This window comes from Dipodomys ordii, unplaced genomic scaffold, assembly GCF_000151885.1.
Source record: "Dipodomys ordii isolate 6190 unplaced genomic scaffold, Dord_2.0 Scaffold48, whole genome shotgun sequence".
NCBI classification, from domain to species: domain Eukaryota; kingdom Metazoa; phylum Chordata; class Mammalia; order Rodentia; family Heteromyidae; genus Dipodomys; species Dipodomys ordii.
This window is the reverse complement of record NW_012267264.1, coordinates 5,335,382-5,353,357: the sequence shown is the minus strand read 5'-3', so window position 1 is coordinate 5,353,357 and position 17,976 is coordinate 5,335,382. Positions and strand designations below refer to the sequence as shown.

The 17,976-nt window shown below is 35.5% G+C and overlaps 1 protein-coding gene across 1 annotated transcript in view; it reads right to left on the bottom strand.

Moving 5' to 3' along the window:
• The window catches only part of Cadps2 (Ca++-dependent secretion activator 2), a 436,304-nt gene that overhangs the window by 21,622 nt on the left and 396,706 nt on the right, over window positions 1-17,976 (bottom strand). Inside the window, exons 25-27 of the mRNA XM_013019914.1 lie at window positions 15,697-15,780; window positions 15,559-15,591; window positions 4,941-5,048 (exon numbers count right to left, since the gene is read on the bottom strand). Coding sequence (XP_012875368.1) covers window positions 4,941-5,048; window positions 15,559-15,591; window positions 15,697-15,780 — 225 coding nt within the window. The remainder of the gene's footprint in view (window positions 1-4,940; window positions 5,049-15,558; window positions 15,592-15,696; window positions 15,781-17,976) is intronic.

Here is a 17,976-nt window from a genome sequence, read left to right as displayed (position 1 = left end):
GTGTAAACTTGTTCCACCACTTTGGAAAGTAGTATGGAGGTTCCTCAAAAGACTCCACATAGAGCTCCCCTATGACCCAGCAATTCCATTTTTGGGCATTTACCCAAATGATCACAAACAAGACCATACTAAAACTACCAGCACAACTATGTTTATTGCAGCACTATTTACCGTAGTTAAGAGAGGAATCAATCCAGATGCCCCTCAGTAGATGAATGGATCAAGAAAATGCGCTATTTTTTTTTACATTGAGATATACATAAGAAAAACAAGAAGGCAAGCTAACCTGTTATTCAAATGGGTTTCAGCCTGTATGCCTTATAAAATATACGATTATAAGTCCAAAAATCTCACCTAAAGAATATTATTTTACACTGTCAACCTTGCATTCATACGAGCAAAGTTAATACATAAAGTTTTATTGACTAGTTTCTACTTTGTTGGTTTGGAGACAGGGTCTTACTATGTAGTTAGGATAATCCTGAACTTGAAATCCTCCTCCTTCAGCCTCCAGAGAGCTAGGCTTACAGGTGTATGTTGCCATCTGGTTTACTAGCCAAGCTTATCTATATTTTGTTGATTTAAACTGTTTTGGGAAAATAAATTTAGCAGAAAACTGAATCCTTAAATAAGATCAGAAATGTTGATGTTTTCAAGGGTGAAAAAAATCCTTGTACCAAAAATTCTGGGTCCTAATGTGAAAAACTGAAGTTAAAAAAAAATCTGAGCATTTCTTCCTTTTCTCATTTAGGATTCCAGAGACAAACAAGGGCGCTTTGGTGCAAAATTAGTTTTATTTTGAGAATCATATTCACTTAGAATATTTTCATCTTTTTCCCTCTTATCATAGCATGAACAGGCTACTCACCTTATTTGTACAGTTTAGGTCAATTTTGCTCCAAATGTTTAATTTAGAGTTGCTTTATTAGCAAGGCAGAATTCTTTTCATGAAAAGTCCTTACAAATGAATCCTTTATGAAAGACTGTTTGGATGAATATAACTGATTAACTATCATTTAAATAATTACTTTTAATTTTATAAGACATTTTACAATATTTAAAAAAAATCTCATGGAGATGAAACTCCTTGACAATTAAATATTTAATCAGTTTATAACACAAGAGAATGTTTAATCTGCATGATTTACCAATTAGATGCTGCACCCTGGTGTGACTTCACCAACAGGAATGCGAACAGGAGATAGTTTTAAAGGGACTCAAGATGGAAAGTACCCATCTTGAAGCAGGGTGAGCATGTGTGCGATGTGCCTTAAGAATCCTATTAACTCCACTTTGTAATATTTTTGGGACTTACGAAAGGGCCACAGAAGTGCTGGTCTGGCTATTTTGATAGATGTTAGTTTTAACTTCTGATAATATTATACCACTTTCCAGTCTAGAGACACAACGTACTCTACGAATGCCTCTCACATCATTTTTCCCACACATAGGACACCTGTGGTTTTGACTCTGTGTCCAGAAACCTGCAAGAGTTGATCAACTGATTTCACTAGGAGAAAAAATATAAGTGATACTCAAAATTGGATAAGAATTAGGAAACTGCTGTCATTAGTTTCAAGTTGTGGACAAACATGCTGAAGATGGTTTTACATATTTGATACCAATTGTAAAGACCACAGACAATGATGTTGTACATTAGAAAAAGGACATTATGTTAAGGAAGATGGTCTCCCAAATAGAATTCCCTACCAGTTTGTTTGTTTGTTCTTGGTGTGAGAGTTTCAAGTTAGGGCCCTATATTTTCTCAGTTTTCTATGCTCTGCTAGTACTCTATCATTTGAGCCATGTTTTATAGACCAGCTTTTTGCTAGTTTTCTTGGAAACTGGGAAACTGAGTCTAGTAATGAAAACATTTATTTATTTATGTATGTATTTATTTATTTAGTCGAGGCTGGCCTGGAACCTGGATCCTCTATGTCTCAGATTTTCTGAGTGGCTAGGATTACTGTTGTGAGTCATGGACACCTGGCTTTTTTTTTCTTTTTTTCCATCACAAATTCTAATTTTTTATATTTCAGGCAAACTTCATTTAGACTTCTCTTACCTAGATAGAACATTATTATTAAAGGGGTAAATGCAGTCTTTATAAAGTTAGCATGTATCTCAATGAGCTCTATAAAGACAGAGGTTACTCTGTCCAACATATCCTGGTGACTTGGAAGAAAAACTTGGCATGATTATAGAGAACTGATTTGAGTTCCAAGCACTAGAGTTGGATTTCAGATCTGTGATAGTAGATACACAAAATTTCATATGGCATGCATCTATAATGTTGTGCAGATCCTTGTTTTTCTACTCAGCTTGTGGATTTACTATGGCTTACTATGCAAGACTTGGTTTCATGAAAGGACTTAAGAATTGCTAGCCTCCAAACATTATTCAAACACCCCAATAATTTCTATTATTCTTACAAAAAGAACCGTTACTGTAAAATCTGGAAGGACTTTGAGACCTCCAGAGCTCTAGACCAGCAATTTCAGTTTATATATAGTAGCTAAACTGAGTCCTAAAGAAATAATAGAACCTTCCAAAGTCATTCAGAAAAGTCATGGCAGAACTGTGGTTTCCCCATTTTCAGTCCACTGATCTTTCCATCATATGATTTTATCATTTCAAATTCTAAGAGTTAAGTTCTCATATTGCAATGACCCTCAGCCCTTTAGTTGTCTAAAACCCACTCCATGTTCATCTACTCTAATAGATATGTGCATGCCTGTGTTTTCTTTTACAAACTGAACTTAGGAGGATCCATTTACTTACTTACATAGGAAGTACTCTAATTGGAATATCAAAAGTTTGACATGTTCCCTGAATACAATTGTTCTCTTCTATCTTTTTATCTCTAATAGGCTAAGGTTGCTAACAGTATATTTAAGATCATTATTTTCAACTGTTTCTTGACACCTAACAATATTATTTTAAGCTCCAGCTAAGGGGATTTTCAATAATTATATAATGTCTCTCAGTAATGATCTGTTGCTTAAGATACACATTCTACTTTACCTTTCAACACATACTTGATAACCTCTCATTTACTAACTGTAATTGAGACAAATTCAGTCTTGGCTAATTAGGGGCTCTTGGTCCCCCTTTATACATGTTACACTTGATGACATATCAACAGAATTAGGGACTATTTTTATTTTTAATTAAATGAAAATGTGCAACCTAAAAACATTAGAATGTTTAAGGACATTACAATGGTTTTGCAAATAACAAGTCTAATGTTCTACTGGGGATATGAAAAATGACAAAACCTCCACACCCAAAGCAGAGTGGCTGGGAAGCAAACCCACAGCCATATCTGAAGCTTAGGTATCAAAAACAAAGTGTACAGAAGTACAGAACTAGAAGCTAGTGCACATTATTTCAATTTTGGCCTATGTGGGTCCAGTTTAGTTAGGTCAGATTGCTACAGTTGTGCAATAGTCTTCTAAGAAAGTCCAGTGAGTGAAAAGCTGTTCGAGTGGGGAATATTTTCAAAGTGAAAAAATAAATCTCCACATTCTGAACTAACAGCAAAAATGGTTAAGGCATGTAGTAAGTAAGTCAGGACAAAAATTTAAGTTAAGGGAATATTCTCCCAGCCCCTTAAAAAAATCTATCTAGAGTGGACAATTTCTAGTATGGTTCTACTTCATTTTTAACAAACAATATGTGCTTTGGCTCTCCCAGAAAGAAACATAACAGAAGTGACATCCAACCCAACTCTTTCTGTTCAACAGTTCTGAAAATCACCAGCTAAGCAAAAAAGTAAAGGAGAACTCAGAAATGCAACATATGCTTGGAAATGGAGAGCAAGAGCAAATGGAAGCAGAAGTTGCTAATATGGTTTCAGTATTTTGTAAAAGAGCCAGCTGGATGGATGATAATTTTTCTACCCTGCAGGGCATCAAAGCTTTTAGGAAATCATTCTTTTCACACATATTAACACTTAGCTTATTAAAACAGATGATACTTTTATTGTGAAATGGCCTGGGTAGAGGTTGGAAACTTAAAGTCAGAAAAATAAGATTCATATTGACCGCCCAATCCGACAGCGAATACTGACATGACAGACCGTGGCAAGAGATTATGATGACGTTCTGGGACCTTCTGCAACTGCCACAGCTGAAGTGTCACCAGGAAGCCCGTGAATTGCTGTTATGAAAACATTTGCAGTAACTTGCATAATTAAAATGCAACTGCCAGAAAAGCATTTCTAAAAAATGCAGAGAAGATTACATAAATAAATAAACTTCAAAACAAATACCACATTTCAGGATCTGCATTGTAGTGATTTATAATACAAGGTTACCTTGTAAGTACAATACTGTTTTCTTTGAAACGACTGTTGATAATTACAAATGAATGACAACACTGTTATTTAAAAGGACTGCTCTCTTGGGTACCTTTCTAGATGCTCAATAAATACAACTCTATGTCTATTGGCCATGACTAAATGAAGACCTTTGTTCTGAGAAGATGATCATATATTTTCACCATATTATTTGTCTATGAAGTCAAAATAAAAATGTTCAATAACAGTGCTATGTCAGGTACTCTGGCTTGGAAAAGGCAAGTCTTTGTTTAACATGTTGGCTTACAAAAATCTTTTATAGGAGGAGCCAGATCCATTGCTCCATGAATTCTCTCTAAGGAAGCTGAAAAGGAAATGCTATTGCATGCTCGAGGAGACTGCTTGTTATACCTTAGAAGAGTTTTGAGACTAATTATGAGGGTGACAGTTTTCATATAGAAAAGAGATCATCAAAGCTTCCACCAGCTGTCAGGGAAATAGAAAAATTATTGACTCTATTATTTGCATAGAAGAAACACGACCAAAAATGAGAAGTGGCTGCAAATAGTCCATCAAATACAATTTTCCTCTTTGCTGGGTATATTTTGTGCCAGCACACCTTGCCAAGGAAGCTACTTACATCGAACAGCTTTTCTATGTACATTTCTTCATTGACCTTCTCTCGAAGAATATCCTGGTTCTGCCGAACGAACATGATATAGGTGTCTGCCAGGTCCATTCCTGGTTTCTGATGTGAGGGTAAAGCACAGGGAAGAAAACCTCATCAGATCTCATTTATGAAATTAATGTTTAACACAGCTGGGGAAGTAATTTTGAGATTACCCTACTTAAAAATGCTCATTACCAAATAAACAATGAGTACCTTTAATAAATTCCATAATAAGGTAAGTTTATTATAAAGTAAGTTTACTATTAAACATATGGTATTTTATTTTATTATTGAGCACTTGAGGTCATATTCATTATTATTTCAATGATTACAACTATACAGATGTAAACCTATAGATACTGTCTTTTTTTCTTTAGTGACTATCTTAGAATTCCAATATGCCAAGCAGTATAAGTGAAATTTTCAAAAATTTCTCAATGCAATTATTATTTCCTAATTGCAAGCACATTTTACTTTTTATCACCTTTTACTGCCTTATCAATATTAAAATATTAGCTTTTCTTGTATTGTCATTTGACTATCATGGGTGTTTAAGGAATTACAAACTAAATTTCTTATTAAACCTAGTAAAATGTGACTAAAGAGATATTGGGTTTTTGTTGCTTAAAATATTTTTATATTAGGAAGTAAAAACTATTTTTTTTTGTCGGTTGTGGGGCTTGATCTCTGGGCCTGGGCGCTGTCGCTCAGCTCTTCAACTTAAGGCTAGCACTCTACCACTTCAGCCACAGCACCACGTCTGGTTTTCGGAGTGGTTTATTGGAGACAAGAGTCTCACGGACTTTCCTGCCTGGGCTAGCTTTGAACCGTGATCCTCAGATCTCAACCTCTTGAGTAGCTAGAATTATAGGCATGAGACATTAGCGCCTGGCTAAAAACTTAAATTTTTGTGAATTGTCCATTGCTTCTATTCATTATTTATCAGTATTATTTTAAGGATTTATCTTTTTAGAAAAGCAGACACATAAACAAACTAGTTTCTTATATAAAACTAGAGAGCTGAGTCAATAAACTTTTCAATTTGTAACATTTGGTTCCTTTTGTGTGTGTGTGTGTGTGTGTGTGTGTGTGTGTGTGTGTGTGTGTGTGTATGTGTGTGTTTGTCATGGTGCTTGAATTCAGGGCCTGGTACTATCCTTGAACATTTTTGCCCAAGGCTAGTGCTCTTCTGACTTTTTTTCTGGTTGATTATAAATAAGACTCTCAAAGAGTTTCTTTTCTGGGCTGGCTTTGAACTATGATTCTCAGATTTCAGCCTCCTGAGTGGTTAGGTTTACATATTGGTGTCTGTAATGTTAGAGGAAAGAGAGTAGTTAACATTCATTCTTCCCATAGACTAATCAGTACTAGAAAGTGACAAATGCCTGAAAGTTAGCTTCATATAGCTAGACCAGTTAATGGAAAAAAATATCATCTGTACTTGGGAGTTAACTCACAGTCTGTATTAGTTATTTGGTTAACAGTAAAACTAGTAAGAACAAAACAGTGAAATGGATGGCCAAATAAAGTAGTTAGGCTTATATCCTCTTGTGTTCCTCAGATGCATTTAAAATCTTCATCACCATTAAACTCATCTGCAATAGTAAATACTGCAAGATTATAAGAACCAATACAAACAACTTAAGGTACACCTCTGACTGAGGTAGCATACATATCCTAATAAAATTTTACTTCTCTTGGTCAAACGCATAGTACAGGCATTAAGCTATTTTATTCCATTTATGAAAATTTATTTGAGTTTTTCTTATAGTTATGTCTGTGCAATTTCCGTGCAATAATCATCACTAAAATTTCTTACTACTCAGATTTAGCTTAGTATATGCCACATAAATTCAAGAATTTTTACAATATAGTCCCCATATAATGGAGGTAAGTTAAAAATTTGAAATGACTCTGTGTGTGTTTATGTGTGTGTGTGTGTGTGTGTGTGTGTGTGTAAAAGCTAGGCAATATATTCCAAACCTAATGGAGGCTATTGAACAAATTCATTTCTGCATAATTTTCATAATCAATGTTTGAAAGATTAAGTTCTACAAGCTTGGATTTCAATGAATAAAAACAGGTTGTTTGCTTTCTTTGTGAAGAGAGGGTTATATATCATATTTTTGAATGATGAGGCAGGGTATTTGTACAAAAGTATTATTTATTCTCAACTAACTCATAAAGGGTAAGTATTTCTCTTGGTGCCTTTCAAATTTTGTCAAAACACTGAAAATGAGAACATTTAAAAAGCTGAAAATGACATGAGGACAATTTTCTGTACTTAGTGACTTAGCTCAGGCTTTGAGTTTGAGTTTCCGTCAGGTGCCTGGAAATTAGAATCCCTGATACACATGATACCAAGGCACGGGGTTCAGGCAGCTAAGCTCAGAATTGAAAAAACAAATGAGAGGCTTGCCTTCCCACCCTGTTTTTTTATTTCTCCCTCTCAAAGCCAAACCTTGCTTAGAAGTCTAATTCAGTCAATCACTTGACCCAACAAAATCTGTGGAAGTTATGTCCAGGTGAGAGGGAAATAATGACATTATAGATTTTCAAAGATATGAAGGTGATTTATTTTCTATTTCCTTGCTATCTCCAAGATGATGTCATGAAATATTGTCCAGGAAGAGTTTATGCTTCACCATCTAAGATCAACAAACAGTTTGACATTCAAGCCTAAAAGAAAATAAAATGCTCTTCTCAAAAGAGACAGCACTGAAGGCTGTAGGTGTTGACAATTCGACCACTTTCTAAGGAAACAAGACTCAGGTGGAGGATATGAGATAAAGCTCACTTAAAAGTTTTGTTTCAACAATTTCTTTCTTTCCTTCTCCTTTTGAAATTGTATTTGTCTCCATTTTAGCAAATTAAGATCTACTGGCTTGGAAAACAAAACCTAGAATTCTTATCATTCCTCATTAGCATTATTTCTTCTTTTATCTTTGTGCTGTTTACCTATTCTTGAAACTGTGACATATGGGAATTTCACACCTAGTGAATATATTTTCATGTAGCTTGTGGCATGAGACTATAATCATTAAAAGAATATACACAAGTAAGAGTAACTGCAACAGCTGGTGACATTTACCAATTAGAGTTATAGTTCTTTAAAACACTTTATCCTTCATTTGGTGTATGAAGGGTAATTATCTCTGATAAATTGCTGGAAAAGATGTAATTTTCCTTTTAAACAGTTTTTACATACAGCACAAATGTGTTTGGATAGAAGACATTATCTCTGGTTCAGTGCTCCTTTGTGTTAAGATGCTTGTTTTCTGGAAGTAGAATTATACACTTGGAAATTCATTGCATCTAATTCTATTATGAAATAGTTTCCATAGGAAATGAAATGTAGTTTTAAAATCCCCAAACTGCGGGGTGCTGCCTGTAACAATAGCTACTTAGGAGGCTGAGATCTGAGGATCATTGTTCAAAGCTAGCCTGGATAGAAAAGTCCTTGAGATTCTTATCTCCACTTAATCAAATGTAGAGCATCAGCCTTGAGAGAAAACTTTAGGGGTCAGTCCCCAAGTTCTGAATTCAAGCCCCTGCGTGTGCATAAAAGAAGAAAAACTCCCAAACAACAATAAAAATCCAAACTAAGCATACTGCTAATTGTTTTTGTGTTTTGTGTATAAATGCATGCCTATGTTGTACCACAAGATGGAAGATGAATACAAATTTTAGTACAAGTGGATATCCCCCAATTTTATGAAAGGAGAAGACTGTTAAACTTCAACCATGGTTTATGGTGAGTTTTTAAAACAATAACATAGTATCCTAGAGAGCTGTATTTAGAGTTTTTTTCTAAATTGATAATTATAGCTTTCTAAAGATTAGGAGGAAATAACAATTGAAAAATCACACAGCAAGCTCTCTTCTATATTAAATACCATTTAGGGAAAGTGATTTAATTTCCATCTTCCCATTTAAATCTCAAGACACTCAGTTCATTACTCACTTACGCCTTTATCTTGCTAGTTAAGGTAGTTCTGGCCACATCAAAAGAGCTCCTATAGTACTCTTAATCTGACTAGACAAGGACAGATTTGGTCTAACAAAGTTATAGTAAAAGGACATGAAGATCTAACAAATCCCTTTGTCAGCAGAAAGAAGTCAGCAACTACGGGAGGAAATGCCTTATTTTAAGGTAAGTGGATCATGCTTGTAACATTAGCTACAAAAGTACTCAAATATATCATTGAGTGAATGAGTTGAAGTAAGGGTGCAAACTCCAGTACATTTTTTTTCATGTGTTAATTACTAGTTAACCTAGCAAGATGAACAGACTGCTTAAAAAAAGAGAGAAAAAAATTCCTGGTTAATTATACGCTGCGAATGCTCTGACTTCCTGCTGCTAGGTCTAATCCCACAGGTGCAAGCCTTTGCCTTCCCCATTCATGGGCAGGTGGGAGCCACACACTGCAGTCATTTTTCACAGCAACACAGTAAGATTTGCTTAACCTGCAACTGGAGGTTCACAACATTCTACACAAACACTGGCAGGTTACCTGTTTAACGAGGAGACATTTTTTTAAATCAACAATTCCAGTCACAAAGATAAACTAGAAGCTATAGTGTCATTGCCTTCATTTAAAAGTGCTCTTCATATAACCTAGAAAAGCTTGCCATAAACAATCCAAAGCAAAATTGTGATGTCCTCATTTATGATGATCTGCATGCTTCACTAATGAAATACCTGCATCTGGTTTTTCATTACCATTTAACAAGATATAAGATGAGTATCTTCTAAGTTTGAAATTGTAGCACAGATGTCTTATAGCTCTTTATATGCAGGACTCTGCAGTCAATTATAACTGATCATCAGGGGATTCAGGTCATAATTTTACAAACACCTAATTTATCTCAGGGCTTGTTAAAAATACTATTTTTTTCACTGATTAATGCATTCCTCATTACTGTGGTCCTTGTATGTTAGGTTATATATTTTTGCAACTGAGAAAAATGTAATATTTTCAAAAGTACTTTGAGTAGTTTAAATAAATTATATATTTAAAAAAACTTTAAAAATACATTTTTTCTATACCATGAAGATCATGTATGTGTGTGTGTAGTGTGTATCAACTTTCTACCAAATGGAATTATTATGCTGTAATCATGTGGAATGCCAAAGGAAATATACAGGAGTCAAAGCCTTCAAACTATGTTGATAGCAATGTAAATATCATATAAGCCTGCTAGAACAAGGAATACTTCATTAAAAAATGAGCACAGGAGAAAAAATTTAACAATAAAATTTTACAAGGATATGAAATTCTCAATGAAAGTTTTGTATGCTGTTTTTAAACAGTGAAAAAAGAAGTTATCATTTAGAAAAATGCCAAACTATTGTCTTGAGAGTAAAGTGACCACAAGTCACTTTGTTCTCTAAAATTTGGCAGCATTCCAAATGCTGTTGAACTAACATTGGTATGTATTTCTTGAGCCCAATTTGAAGAGTAGAAAAGTTCTGTGTTAAAGATGATGGAGCTCACAACCAGGAAATGGATATGTTCAGGAGTGGGGGCAGGGCAAACGGGAAAGAAGTAGAGGAATGAAATGGGGAAGATGGGGGGGGAAATGCACTCAAAATTTTACTGCACATATCATTAAATTAAGAAAAGAGAAGGAGTGGGATGAAGAGGGTGAAATGTTGAAGGAGGTGACACTGGTTAGGATGCACTGTATTCTTAAACTGCTTTGCAATATGGCACCTCTTTTGTACAACTAAAGATAATTTATATATGATATATATTTATACACAAAAAGGATTAAACAAAGAAAAAGCAAGGGAGGGAGGGGATGGGAATGTTGAAAAAGGTGACACTGATCAAGATGTATTTTTTTTTAATGGCAACTCCTTTGTACAACCACTTAAATATAATGATACTGAGAAAAGATGATGGAGCATACATCCTTTTGAATGGCTTTCAGACTTGGAGCATGTAAAGTGAATGCCTGAAGCATGTACATTTCACATAGTCCTGCATGGCTGAGAGAGAGCATTCCATTACTCCAGAGTTCTTGCTACGGATAAGGTTCTTTTTATCTACGCCATGAGCAGTCTGTAAAGATAGAACCCTCCTGTCAGAGCTTCAAATATATTCAATTATATGCTATAATCATGGCACTCATTTTTATATTCAAATGCATAAGTCATTTCCTCTAAGGAACAACCTAATTTATATATTCATATGTCTTGAAATAGCCAATAGAAGGATTCATATGTTGAAATATTTTTGTTGTATCTCTGGGAGAACTCTTTCCAGAGAAGAAATTATTTTATATGCTAGAAATAATACTGAATTATACCTTAAGATCTTAGGCTTAAATATGCAAGGAATGGAGGCTGGTTGCTTCTTTTCTTTTTAGCTGAGATTTCTGCATTTACTCTGTCTCCTCCATTTGAAATTATGAACATGTAGTATCTTTATTTTTTCTATTGCTGTTCTGTACTAAGGATCACTCACATCTCATTTGAAGGGCTAGATGCTGATACAGAATTACACTTGGTAAGAAATGTGTTAATTATGTATAGTATATAGGTTTCAAACTGTTATAGCCCTACATAGTGATCATAATGGTAAAAAAAGTATTTAATTGCTCAGTTAACAATATTATCCATTAAGTTTCCTCTCACCTATCTATAGGTGTTTCAATTACAAAAACTTCATAAGGACTTGAAGAAGTAGATTAAAAATGCTCTGAAACTTTCATTTTTTTTTTTAAGGTTGACATGTATGGGGATTGATTTACTTAGTCCCGTTGAAACTTTCTGCATTTTGGACTAAGCAAGGCCTGAGTGGGTAGAACGCCAACGGTAAGGAGGACATGGACTGACCTTACGTAAAGAGCTAGAAAGAAAAACAAGTGAGCAAAGACAACAGAAGTATAGCACACAGCTCTCCTGCTCACTTAGAGCAGTGAGATGCAGTTTGGTTCTGGTGTGCACGTAGGACTCTCTCCAGGTGAGTGTGTCCCAGTAGGCAGGAGCTCCATTCCCCAAGTCCTGCCTAGTTCTCATTCTGACGTAAAGCACTTAGTATTCAGGTGACCTTATGTAAGTAACAAACAATGTTGGAAACAAGTAAGCAAAGAAAGATGTGAACAAAAAACAACAGTGTCGCTCTTCGACCTTGACAAGCCACCATTGATATATACAAGGTGCTTAGGATTCTAAAACAGAAGGAAACATAATGAAAAGACATCTCATATTTTCACTGTGTGAATAAGGTACCTTGTTTGTCTTAGGAAGTGGCCATGAAACTGGCTGCTGATGGCTCATGCCTGTCATCCTAGCCAGTAAGGAGGTTGAGAAGTGAGGATCACAGTTCAAAGCCAGACTGGGCAGGAAAGTCCCTGAGACTCTTATGTCAAATTAAGCACCAAATAAATAAAATGAAACAAATAAACAAAACAACCTCCAGCAACAACAAAAAAACCACAAACAAAACGGAAGTGGAACTGTGGTTCAAGCGACAGAGTATTAACCTTGTGCAAAAATGCACAGAAACAGTGGCCAAGCCCTGAGTTCAAACCTCAGGACTGGCCCAAGAAAATTATAGGTGTGGGCCATTCGTGCTTTGCTAGATCGTGCTTTTAAATAAATTTTAAAAAATATGTCTGATGTCTTTGAAAAATGAACATTCCAATACACTATGGCAGGGTCATGACCTGTGCAGTGCCAACAGAACTCTATATAAGGTTGTTTAATCAAATGATCTTAAAGTTGCAGATCATCACCTGATTAGAAAGCTAGCATGGTAGACTTTACCTCAGATCCTGTGTTGAGAAGTCTGAGACATTAGAATTTACTTTGTTCAGGAATACATTAATATTTTTTCTTAAAGGGAGTACCATGAAATGTACTGATTACACAGATAGATAAGACTGTGTTTATGACATGCTATATTTATTTATTTTTATTTTTTGACATGCTATATTTAAATGGATTGAGTTGAATCATTTTCTTTTGCAACTCTTGTACAACCTTAATAGTGCTAGTTATTTCAACTGAGCAAGTTTTTTGGAACATAAATTTCTCCTCCTATTTTTTAAACAACAATAAAGAGTATAACCTAATATCATAGGTAATTTTCCTTCCATAGAATTAAGACTTTACTTTGTTTACTTTGTTTTAAAACAATTTCCAACAAGAGGTAGTATTGCAAAAAGTATTGCAAGAAGGTACTGCCCTTTTCTCTACAGGAGTTTTGGGGACATTTTGGGCTCTACTGTCTCTTGGACAGATCTAGATAGAACTCAGATGGTAGATTACCATAGTTAGAAGTCAGAAGGACTGATGCATTTATGGGTGATGAAATTGAAGTCACTATGTGAAATAATACCCAATACCCAAGTCAATTCAATGACACAGGCCACCTGAGGAATGAAATGTCATTCCATCTATCTATCTATCTATCTATCTATCTATCTATCTATCTATCTATCTATCTATCTATCTATCTACATATCTGTGTGTATGTGTATATGTATGTATGTTGATACATTAAGGCTTGACCTCAGGGTTAGGGTACTCCCCCTTTGCTTTTTCACTCAATGCTGACACTTTACCACATGAATCACATCTTTTTTTTATTCTTCTTCTATGGAATTTATTTTATTTTATTTTTATTGTGAAAATACTGTACAGAGGGGTTACAATTACATGGGCAAGATAACGAGTACATTTCTTATCAAGCATTGTTGCCTCCTCCTTTGTTTCTCCTTCCCATCCCTTACTCCTGGCTTTGTGCTGGTTAGTTGGAGGAAAGAATCTCATGAGTATTTCTACCCAAGCTGGCTTAGCACTGGGATCCTCACAACTTAGCTGTCTGAGTAGCAAGGATTAAAAGTGTGAGTTATGGGGCTGGGAAGGTGGCTCAGTGGTAGAGCGCTTGCCTTGCATGCCTGAGGCCCTGGCTTCGATTCCTCAGCACCACATAAGCAAAAAGAAAAAAGCCGGAAGTGGTGCTGTGGCTCAAGGGGTAGAGCGCTAGCCTTGAGCTGAAGAGCTGAGGGACAGTGCCCAGGCCCAGAGTTCAGGCCCCACGACCGGACCTCCCCCCCAAAAAAAAAGTGAGTTATCGGTGCATGGTTATTTTATTTTTTATTTTTGAGTGGGAGAGTCTTACTAGGTAGCCCTGGCTGGCTTCAAATTTGTGATGTTCCTTTTACCTGGGCCTTGTAGATAGCCAGAATAAGAGATGTGCACCAAATCACTAGACAAATGCTTTTGTGTGTGTGTGTATGTGTGTGTGTGTGCTCATGCGTGCACATGTGCACAAATTGTGTGACTTGGACTCATACTTGGGCTCTGTCACTGTACCTTAGCTTTTTTGCTCAAAGTTAGTGCTCTACCACTTGACCTACAGCTCTACTTCCAGCTCTGTGGTGATTAATTTAAGATAAGAGTCAGATGGACTTTTCTGTTTGGGTTGGTTTTGAACCAGGATCCTCAGATCTCAACTGAGATCCAAGCCTTTCTAGTATTCAACCTGCTAGCATCCACAATGATGTCTACTCATGGGATGTTTCTCCGGTATGAACAGTTAATCTGTATTCCATCAAGTCTTAAATTTTAAGTCATTTCCACTGTGTTCTAATTCTTTGAAAATTGGCATATATGCCAAAATATGACTAGATAGAACATCATATCTTGGTCATAAGCAATGCCAAAATTAACTTGATACAATGATAACTTAAATTGCTATACTAAACTCTCAGTTTTATTTCCCATATAAGTGATTGTTCACGAAAGCTAGTTAAGAAGGTTTCATGAATTTTGTAAGTGGCATCTTAATTTTTCAACAGATTTACAGGTTATTTATTTCCCAAAAATTCTGAGAAAAACAAAATATTAAATTAAAATGTGACAACAAAATATTAAATATGTGACAACTGATCTTTAAACTGTTTAATATTTAGAAAACAAATTCTTTCATTTAACTCATTCACCTTTTTTTGGCAAGAAATGAACACTTTATTTTAATTATCATATCTTTGAGTATTAACAAATTTTTAAATGTATAAATCTATGGATCTTATAGTTATTATGATTTGTCTCTTTTATATGATGGGGATCATTTTTTGGTACTTTTTGTAAAAGTACTATTTGGTACTATTTGTAAAAATACTGCACAGAGTGGTAACCTTTATTGCTAATTTAACTTGTATAAGAAGCAATTCACATAAAAGCAAGAACAGTAAGTATTTTTTTAGGTATCTTTTGTTCCATCCCAAAGTACTATGACTTTCCTATGCAAGTCTGGTCTCATGTTTTCATGACAATCCAGCCTTGTAAAAAAAAGCTCACAAGTACTATAGACAAAATACACTGTCGTAACGGGCCCAGCCTTGTTATGAGGGCTGGTGCTTGCTTGAGGAAAATAAAGTATTCCCTAGGGGAATGGCACTGGTATAAAGATTTGAAATAAACCTGTGGTGAGACATAATTATTGAGAGAGAGAGAGAGAGAGAGAGAAAGAGACAGAGAATGTGTGTGTGTGTGTGTGTGTGAGAGAGAGAGAGAGAGAGAAAGAGAGAGAATTGTGTATTGTTTGAAAAGCAGACAAAAAATACTTACAGGAACATCAACATACTTTGCAGCTGCCTTCACCTTAAATGGAAAAGAGATAATTGTGAGAATTATGTTCTTAACTGCCATGTAAGTGCTAAGATACCAATGAAAAGACCACAGAGGAGAACTCATTACAATACTTACAGTGAATGACAGAATGGACGAGAAGAAAGTGCCTTCATCATACCGTGATAGCTTAGACAACACCCCTTCCAACACTGAAACGAACTGCAATACAGTTTACAGTGAGTGCTTAGCAGGTTTCAGTGAAGAAAATTTAACAGCAGTATGAAAAATAAAAATTCCTGAACCAACTTTTCCCAGGACACAAAAATCCATGAAGAATACACTGACAGATCAGGTCAAGTTAAATAATAATTCTTACTCTTCTCATTCTCAACACAGACTCCAAGATCCATTGCCATTGCTGGAAATACATATGTATGTTTATATTTTCACATATATCTCATATATATATGAAACATATAATGGGATTCTAGTTAATGTACATGTCAGGTAGTTTAAGCTGTTAATGAATAATTTTAGGTTCATGAGTCTATTTCTTAAAATATTCTTCATCTCCAATACAGATGCTGGTAAACAAAGATGGTCAAATTCTTTTCTATCATGTATTACTTTACCCTCTTCTAACTTTTTCTACAGTGACACAGGGGGTTGAATAAAGATGTGATCATGAAAGGGAACTGTAATATCCAAGATCCACTAACGAGCATTTATGATACCGTTTTACTTGAGATATTTAAGGATCATCCCTATTTTCGGAAGCTCACTCAGCAGACTGTGAACACAGAAGGACACAGTTGGAAGTCTACTGGACAGAGAACATACATCCTGATTCTGACCTTCATACGTTTCAGTACTCAATTCTTCCATTTGTTAAATGTGTGTGTTGGGGGACAGAAGAAATAGGTGTTAAGTTCAAATTATTCTCAAAAGTATTTTGCATTTCTAAAATGTTGTGTTTCTATAAGATGGAAAAGGTATGTTGTATGGAAGATTTCACTTTATCGGGTGGAAACATATTGAATAACATCTGGTGTGAAGGTCAGTGAATATGAAGAACCTAGGGAGGACCTATTCCCTTCATCTTTCAGATCTAAAATACTATGCACTATTGACAAATTACACACTCCCAAGGGGAAAGTACTGACAAGGTTTTTTAAATATGAAAAGGGAAATTAACGAAGGCTGGTTTTTGTTCACATAGCAGCTTCTTCAACAAAGTGATAATAGTTCCAGAGACACAGCTTATTGGTCTCTAGTGACCACAGAACACGCCGAGAGTGCACAAGAGATCATCTTTTCTCTATGGCGGATCAATTACTGCAAAATAGTTTATGTAAAAGAAACAAAAACTTCCCTGTAGGTTTCTCCATCACATCATTTGTGATATGATGTAAGAACATAGAAACAAACTCAAGCAAACTGCTAACTAAAGTTTTATTTTTAAAGAAGGAGAATTTATATCCAGCTATGGAGTTATCCTGAGGGGAATATAAGCAGCAACCCCCCACCCCCAAAAAATTACAAATTGTTCACAACTGAAAGTCAATTTAGTCCTTTCTTCTTGCCCATTAGGATTTCTTACCAAGCACAACTGACTAACTCAACTTGATGTGGTTTGCAAAGACCCAGAAGACCAATACTCCAGGGCTATATCAGACCAGGGGAAGGGAATTCCAGACTTAATGGCCCTCTGTGGAAAATGCCTCATCTCTTGTAACTCAAATCTTGAGAGCAAGTGTGTGCTAGGTGATCTCATTTGCCATGAGGAGAGCGACAATTGCTATGGTAACCAGACAACCCAAAGCATGGAAGCCTTTTGCAAAGCACTTGGCTCTTGGTACCTTCCACTGGGTCTATGTGTCCATGAATGGGTGAATATTGCTGAGGAAAAGGCAAGGTGAAGCAGGAGCCTTGCATGTATACAAGATAAGGGGAGGTCAAGTTATAGCTCTGTCACTGTGTGACTAGACGATGGCATTTCATTTCATTTCTCTTCTTCATTTTATTCATCAGTGAAATGGGGAAAGGAAGCCATCATGCTCACATTACAAGGATGGTGTGAGATCTGTTAAGGATATACACATATATATGTATATGTATATACGAAAAGACTGAAAATGGCAAAATATGAAGGAAATATAAAGCATGGTAACTGATATGATTAGTTAAATCTCTATCTATGATTGGTCTAAAAATTTAAATATGCTCAATGTCAAATACACTAGGACTGTTAAAAGATTTGGTTTTCAATTCAATGAGTGTAATTCAGTGAAATGTATGGAGGTTAGCTATGGAGGCAGAATGAAGTTAAAGCCATCAGACTACCAATGGAGTCCTGCCTGTTTCAAGGTCATTCAGTGGACAGCAGGGGAAGAAAACCTTACAACACAGGTGGTA